The sequence below is a fragment of the Orycteropus afer genome, unplaced genomic scaffold (assembly GCF_000298275.1).
Source record: "Orycteropus afer afer isolate SDZICR_OR568_19922 unplaced genomic scaffold, OryAfe1.0 scaffold00099, whole genome shotgun sequence".
NCBI classification, from domain to species: domain Eukaryota; kingdom Metazoa; phylum Chordata; class Mammalia; order Tubulidentata; family Orycteropodidae; genus Orycteropus; species Orycteropus afer.
Genome location: NW_006921686.1, coordinates 9,310,620 through 9,318,190, shown reverse-complemented (window position 1 = coordinate 9,318,190; position 7,571 = coordinate 9,310,620). Strand labels below are relative to the sequence as shown.

The following is a 7,571-nucleotide window of genomic DNA, read 5'->3' as shown; positions in this document are numbered from 1 at the left end:
AAAGGGTACAGACATTGGGGCGTGGCGAGCCGACCCAATGGGCGGGGCACTGAGAGCAGAACGACTGGGTGGGGCCAATGCAGGTGGCCTGAGTTAGGGCAAGACCGCTAGACCAGCTAGGGCACAGCGATTTAGAATCGAAGTGCAGTGGTTAAGCGCTGGACTGCTAACGAAAAGGTCCGCAGTTCGAACCCAGCAGCCGCTCTGTGGGAGAAGGATGTGGCAGTTGGCTTCAGTAAAGATTCAAATCCCCAAAAAACAGAGCAACTTCAGTAAAGATTACAGACTTGGAAACCCTGAAGGACAGTTCTACTCTGTGCTATAAGATCGGAATCAACTCCACGGCACACAACAACCACAACACACAATACGCTCTAGTGGTGCACTGATTAAGCACTCAGCTGCTAACCAAAGGTCTGTGGTTCAATCCCACCAGCCATGCCGCAGGAGAAAGATGCGGCAGTCTGCTTCTTTAAAAGTTTTACAGCTTTGGAAACCCTATGGGGAAGTTCTACTCTGTTCCGTAGGGTCGCAATGAGTCTGAATCTACTCAATGGCAGTGGGGTAATAAATCTGAAGGAATAATTATAACCAGGGCTCCTCAACCGGTTCATTCTGGTTCGACCTCCACAATCACCTGGGGATCTTGTTAAAATGTCAGATTGTTAAAAATGGGTGTGTGTGCGTGTGCGTGTGTGTGTGCGCGCGCGTGCGTGCAAATTCTCCGAAGAGGGAATACTGAGCTTGAGTGCCCTGGACCCAGGGAAGGGTGCCAACCCTGAGTGCACCCTCATTCCTCCCAGTCCTGTGTCCCTTGATCTGTCACAACGGCGGTGTGTGCGTAAAGCCGGACCGCTGCCTCTGTCCCCCGGACTTCGCGGGCAAATTCTGTCAGCTGCACTCCTCGGGCGCCCGCCCCCCAGCCCCAGCCATGCCAGGCCTCACCCGCTCCGTGTACACCATGCCACTGGCCAACCACCGCGACGACGAACACGGTAAGGAGAGTGTAACCGGGTCCCCTCAGACTCTGTCCACCACCTCAGTTGGTCTGATCTCCATTTCTCTAACCCCTGAATACCTATCCCTATCTCGCCCTCGCCTCATTCCTAGTCTCAGTCTGTAAGAACTGAGACACCCTCTTACCCTGCTCCCCCCAGGCGTGGCGTCTATGGTGAGCGTCCACGTGGAGCATCCGCAGGAGGCGTCGGTGGTGGTGCACCAAGTAGAACGTGTGTCTGGGCCTTGGGCCGAGGCGGACGCCGAGGCCGTGGCGCGGGCTGAGGCGGCGGCGCGGGCAGAGGCGGCGGCGCCCTACACGGTGTTGGGACAGAGCGCACCCCGCGAGGACAGCTACTCGGATGCCTCGGGCTACGGTTACTGCTTTCGGGAGCTGCGCGGAAGCGAAGTGAGAGGAGGCCAGTGGGGAGGGGCCCAGAGCGTGCCAACGCGCGGGGGCGCGCTCACCCAACACTTCCCCACAGTGTGCGTCCCCACTGCCCGGGCTTCGGACGCAAGAGGTTTGCTGCCGAGGGGCCGGCTTGGCCTGGGGCGTTCACGACTGTCAGCCGTGCTCGGAGCACTTGGGTAAGCCCCGGGACGTCCAGAGGTTCCCGGAGCTGGGGAGGGGTTAGAACCGCTCTGTTCTCCTTTTTATTTATTTATAATTTTTATTCTGATTTCCGTGAAGGTTTACAGAGCAAATTCATTTTCCACACAGCAGTTCATACGTTCGGTTTCATGACATTGACTGCAATTCCCCACGTTGTAACAGCTGTCTTCCCGCTTCCTCCCTGTAGTCACCTCTTCCCTGTGTCCTTCTTTCCTGTGCATTCCTGCCCCCTGAGCCATCTCCCTGTGCAAATACTGCCCTTCTGTCGTTCTGCTCCTCTTACTCTGTCCATATTTAAGCCACGTGCACAAGTTCCTGGCACGCACACCCCGTGTGCTAAGGATTTCCGGTCTAGACTAATTCATAACGTTCTGGGACGGTCCATCCTCACTTCTGACTTTGGCCACACTCTCCTCACCCCGTCTTTGGGCTTTGGCTCCACCCACTCATTTCTGGAATTTCCCAGCTTGCCCCCTCAGTTCTCCAACCTAGGGCTGACTGCATTCAAGCCATAGCCAACACTCTTCAGTCACTCCTTCCCCACCTTCACCTCGCCCATTCCATTCTCGCTACATCCCTCCGTCCCAGGCCCAGCCTTCTCCTCTGTCCACAGGGAACTCGGACCAGGTGGGCGCCCCAGATAGACCGTGTCCAACGGGCTTTGAAAGGATTAATGGATCCTGCGAAGGTGAGACTGGGGGGCGGAGTTTGCTCTGGGGGTGGGGCTGTGATCCTGGACCTCCCCTTGACCTCCCCATTCCTTTCAGATGTGGATGAGTGTGCGACAGGAGGGCGCTGCCAGCACGGGGAGTGTGCGAACACGCACGGCGGGTACACGTGCGTGTGCCCCGACGGCTTCCTGCTCGACTCTTCCCGCAGCAGCTGCATCTGTGAGCAGCCAGGAGCTGGCTGAGGCTGACCACATCCAGGGCTTTTACCCCTCTCAGAGCCCCAGATCTTCTCAGACCCCAGTCCTTCTCCCCAACACTCCACCCTCCTCACTCTTGAATCCCCTTCAGAACTTCTCAGACCCTCATTTACCCTCAGACTCCCAGGACCGGCTTCAACTTGGATCAGAATACCCTCAGATCCTCTAAGAACACTCCAAAACCTTTCAGGCCCCTTCAGCTCCACAGACTTTCTTCAGCCTCTCTCAAGTTCCCAAGTGCCACCCCCATTGGACCACCAAACCTTCTTCTGACCCTTACATCCCTCTCAGACCCCCTCAGGTCCTCAGATCTCCTGCAGTCCCCCTCAGACCCTCCTCAGGCCCCAAAACATTTCTCAGACCTCCACAGCCCTGTTAGCTCCCTCTCAGACCCTCTTGGACCCCTCCCAAAGGTCCTTCACCCCCACCAGACCCTCCCGGAGACCATTCCCCTGCCTGTAAGATCCCTCAGCTCCGCCAAACTCCCATCCCTGCCCTTACCTGTTTCCTTTCCCTTTGGCAGCCCAACACGTGATCTCGGAGGCAAAAGGCCCCTGCTTCCGTGTGCTTCGGGACGGCGGCTGCTCACTGCCCATCCTGCGCAACATCACCAAACAGATCTGCTGCTGTAGCCGAGTCGGCAAGGCCTGGGGCCGTGGCTGCCAGCTCTGCCCACCCTTTGGCTCAGGTGATCCCCTCCTACACCGCCTGGCCTCACAGGTGACACTCATATAATGTTGACACTCATATAACCCTAGGCCCTGAGGCTCGCTGTTGGCTGTTGGTGGTCCTACCCCCAGCCTTGGAGATGAACTCTTGGCCATGCCCACCCCTGAGACACCACCCCACCTGGTCCCCAGCTTCAGTCTAGCCTCCGCCCCAGGCCCCACCCCAGACAGCCCCTCCCTGACACATCTCTCAGGCAATCAAGTTCCCTGAAACTGAATCCCATGACGGCATTGTATCTTGACCTCTAATCCAGTCCTTGATAGACCCCAAATAAGACCTCACCCTCAATCCCTGTCCCTGCCACCATTCCCAAAGCGGAAAAACCTCCTTGGCCCCACGCTTAGCCTCCGGACTTGGTCAGGGGCCCAGCATTCAACCCAACCCAAACCCCTGACACACTCCCAGGCCAAGCCTTGCCCCTAGACACCCCTCCACTTCTCTCATTCCCTCCTGCTCTCTCTCCTGTTATCCTTCCCTTCCCTGTTCCCAGAGGGGTTTCGGGAGATCTGCCCAGCTGGCCCTGGTTACCACTACTCGGCCTCTGACCTTCGATACAACACCAGACCCCTAGGCCAGGAGCCACCCCGAGTGTCCATCAGCCAGCCTCGCCCTGCTCCTGCCACCTCTCGTCCGCCTGCAGGTGAGCTGACTGTTCCCAGAGAGGGCATTGTTTCCAAGTGGTGGCCCCAGAATCATAAAGAAAGGAAGAAAGAGGAGTGGGGACATCTGAAACCACATCCCCACTCAGTGATACCCCTCCCTTGTCAGGCTTTCTGCCTACCCATCGTGGAGAAGCCCGACCTGAACACAGACCGGAGCCTAGACCTGAACACAGACCGGAGCCCAGACCGGAACACAGACTGGAGCCCAGACTGGAACACAGACCGGAGCCCAGACCGGAGCTGCGGCCTGGCCCTGAGCTTCCCTTGCCCAGCATCCCTGCCTGGGCTGGGCCTGAAGTCTCAGAATCAGGTGCTGTTGAGGGACTTGAGGAGGCTGGTGGGGTTCTTATAGGCAGGGGGTGATGGGGGAAAAGGACAGAACAAACAGGGGTGCCACAGTTAAGGAATGGGTGGGAGGAGATAAGGGTGTGAAGGTTTGGGTGGTGGTTAGATCAGAAACTGGAGTCAGACAGACCTGGATTTAAATCTTCTGTCTACTGGGCAAGCCATTTAACTTTTCTGACTCTCAGTTTTCATATCTGTAAAGGGGACTTCATTGCGAGGATTCTATGAGCTGTCTCTGAAGTGTCTGGCACATAGTAAGTGCTCAGTTAGTGTTAAACGTGGAAGACACTAAGAGAGCATCCAGCCAGAGGGCTGGAAAGCAAACTACTCAAAGATGGGAGACTCCTTAGCTCTGGTGGTAAGGCATTTGGCTGCTAACCAGAAGATTGGCAGTTCAAACCCACCATCCACTCCACGGAAGGACGATGGGGCAATCTTTACTTCTGTAAAGATTTAACAGCCCTGGAAACCCAATGGGACTCGCTATGAGTTGGAATCGACTTCATGGCAGTGAGATGGAGCTCTGGTGGTGCAGTGGCTAAGCCATATGACTGCTAACCAGAGGTTGGCGGTTCAAACCCACCAGCTGCTCCACAGAAGCAAGATGAGGCAATTTACTTCTGTAAAGATTTACCAACTTGGAAACCCAATGGGGTCACTATGAGTCCCAACGGATTCCATGGCAGTGCGTTTTGTTTTGTTTTGTTTTTTGGTATGTGGTGATTCAGGGAGAGGATCCGATGAGTTTGGTGACAGGGCAATCGGGTGGAAGACTGGTCTTGGGAGTGCTCATTGATTAGGCAGGGGACCTGAGGGGGTTTGCTGGGATGACAAGGACAGGAGATTCAGAGATGGGGGAACTCTGGATGACTGGACCCCTAGGTCCCTCCGTGTGTCAGCGCAGTCCCCAAGTCTGCGGCCCCGGACGCTGCATCCCTCGCCCCAGCGGCTACACGTGCGTGTGCGACTCTGGTTTCCGGCTCAACCCCCAGGGCACTCACTGCATCGGTGAGCCGGGCGGAGGGGGTGGACGGAGACGGGGCAGGGCACTCTGCTTGGTCCCCCCTTGACCAGCCCTCTCCGTGTCCTCAGATGTGGACGAATGTCGCCGCGTGCCGCCGCCCTGTGCTCCCGGGCGCTGCGAGAACGCTCCGGGAAGCTTCCGCTGCGTCTGCGGCGCAGGTTTCCGAGCGGGCCCGCGGGCCACGGAGTGCCTGGGTGAGAAACCCGCCCACCCGGCTCCGGGCCCTACCCCTGCCGGAATCCCGCGCTCGCTTTCCCTCCAGACCAGCTCCCGCCCGCCCTTCGGCCCCACCACTGCGCCACCCCCAACAGGCCCTCTCGGTGGGGCAGCCCTCTACAGACGCGCCTCCTTCTGCAACCACGTCCCGGCTCCGCCCTTCCCTTGTAGCTGACAAGCTCCTCGCCTTCCCCCAGGCCCCGCCCCCACCCTACAACTGTTGCAAACATTCTTTTGACCGCTACCCGCTTCCAGTCCTGTCACACCAGCGCCCGGTTCCGAGATGCCCCTTCTTCAGCATGACTCCTGCCTTCCCTTCCCCCCGTTCCCAAACCTGCCCTTGCCACCCTTGCTCTGCCCAAGCCCTTCCCTCTGCCATTTTTCCCCTCTCAAGGTCCCCCTCTCAGCCCCAGACCAGGCCTGGTCTGCAGCCCTAGTTCAGTCCTCCCCGCTCAAGCCCCGCCTTCGCTGTAAGCGTCCCCCACCGCCTCTGGCCCCCTCCCCAGCCCGGCCGGGCCTGCGCTTGGCTCCGCCCCTAGCCTCCCCAAAGTCTCTCTGGGGCAGTGTCTGCCCAGCCCCAGCTGCCCGGTTTGTGCCCGCAGACGTGGACGAGTGCCATCGCGTGCCGCCGCCGTGTGACCGCGGGCGCTGCGAGAACACACCAGGCAGCTTCCTGTGCGTGTGCCCCGCCGGGTACCAGGCTGACCCACACGGAGCCAGCTGCCAGGGTGAGAAACTCAAGAGACAGAGAGGAAGGGGGTATGGGGAGGATAGACGGACAGTGGTGGGGGGGTGGGGGTGGAGAGACTGAGCAAGGGGGCACAGGGAGCTGACAGATGGGAGACAGAGGCCGGGTTCTGAGAGCCAGGCATGCAGTCTGGTGAGGGTTGTAGAGAGTGCCATGTGGATGGAGGGGCCAAGTGCAAACTGCTGAATCAACCCAGGTTGGAGAAGTAGAGGGGTGGGGGGTGGAGGTGCTGAGTAACAGGCAAAGGGAGGCCTAGTTACACTGGACAGAGGAGAATAAGGCCTACTGATGGGGCTCAGAGAGGAGCCGGACAGGGGCGGAGGATGGTGAGTTAGGATCCTGGGAGGGTGGACAGGAGGGTGAAATGATGGAGCTGAGGTAGAGGGATGAGGGGCAGGGGGACAGAATGATGGAGGATGGAGCCTGGGGAGGCAGGGGGAGGCATGGGGAGCTTAAAGGAGACCCTGCCCCGGAGCAGATGTGGACGAGTGCACCCAGAACCCGGGCCTGTGTGGCCGAGGCGTCTGTGAGAACCTGCCTGGCTCTTTCCACTGTGTTTGCCCGGCTGGCTTCCGGGGCTCAGCGTGTGAAGAAGATGTGGATGAGTGTGCCCATGAGCCGCCGCCCTGCGGGCCAGGTCGCTGTGACAACACGGCTGGCTCCTTTCACTGTGCCTGCCCGGCTGGCTTCCGCTCCCCAGGGCCAGGGGCTCCCTGCCGAGGTGAGAGTGCTGAGTCTAACTGAGCCTGCACCACCATTTGTTGTTGGGACTAAAGAGGAACATTATTGGGGGAGGCAGAGTGATGGGGGACAGAGTGATGGAATTCTGAGAGGACTGCAGAGTCTGCCCCATTTCTCCTCCCTTTTTGGGTGATGCTCTTGCACTTGCGGGAACCAGAAGAGGGGAGATAGGGAAGACCACATGGAAGAGGTGGTACTGCACCCTGGCAGTGGAGAGGCCGCTAAATGGAAAGACAGGGAGGGGGTTGTCCTCCCAGGAGGATGTAATAGCTTGGGCAAAGTCCCGGAGGCTGGTTTAAAATGGGAATGCTGGGGTGGATGGCGATGGTTAGGGGATGGATGGGTCCAGGCCCTGTCCTCAGCCCCATCAGCCCTCTCTGCCCCAGACGTGGATGAGTGTGCCCGGAGCCCTCCGCCCTGTGCCTACGGCCGGTGTGAGAACACAGAAGGCAGCTTCCAGTGTGTCTGCCCTACGGGCTTCCAACCTAATGATGCTGGCTCCGAATGCAAAGGTGAGGCCAGGGAGGGAGGAATGGGGATGGGTGAGGGGGTCCTGGGCTGCTCCTTCA

General features: G+C 58.8%; 1 protein-coding gene across 1 annotated transcript in view; it reads left to right on the top strand.

Annotated features, from left to right (window-relative positions):
• LTBP4 (latent transforming growth factor beta binding protein 4) overlaps positions 1–7,571 on the top strand; it is a 30,485-nt gene that overhangs the window by 7,798 nt on the left and 15,116 nt on the right. Inside the window, exons 5-18 of the mRNA XM_007942976.1 lie at positions 804–995; positions 1,158–1,405; positions 1,482–1,584; positions 2,223–2,297; positions 2,377–2,499; positions 3,061–3,225; positions 3,757–3,906; positions 4,035–4,049; positions 4,122–4,238; positions 5,156–5,281; positions 5,366–5,491; positions 6,116–6,241; positions 6,740–6,982; positions 7,389–7,514. Coding sequence (XP_007941167.1) covers positions 804–995; positions 1,158–1,405; positions 1,482–1,584; positions 2,223–2,297; positions 2,377–2,499; positions 3,061–3,225; positions 3,757–3,906; positions 4,035–4,049; positions 4,122–4,238; positions 5,156–5,281; positions 5,366–5,491; positions 6,116–6,241; positions 6,740–6,982; positions 7,389–7,514 — 1,935 coding nt within the window. The remainder of the gene's footprint in view (positions 1–803; positions 996–1,157; positions 1,406–1,481; positions 1,585–2,222; positions 2,298–2,376; positions 2,500–3,060; positions 3,226–3,756; positions 3,907–4,034; positions 4,050–4,121; positions 4,239–5,155; positions 5,282–5,365; positions 5,492–6,115; positions 6,242–6,739; positions 6,983–7,388; positions 7,515–7,571) is intronic.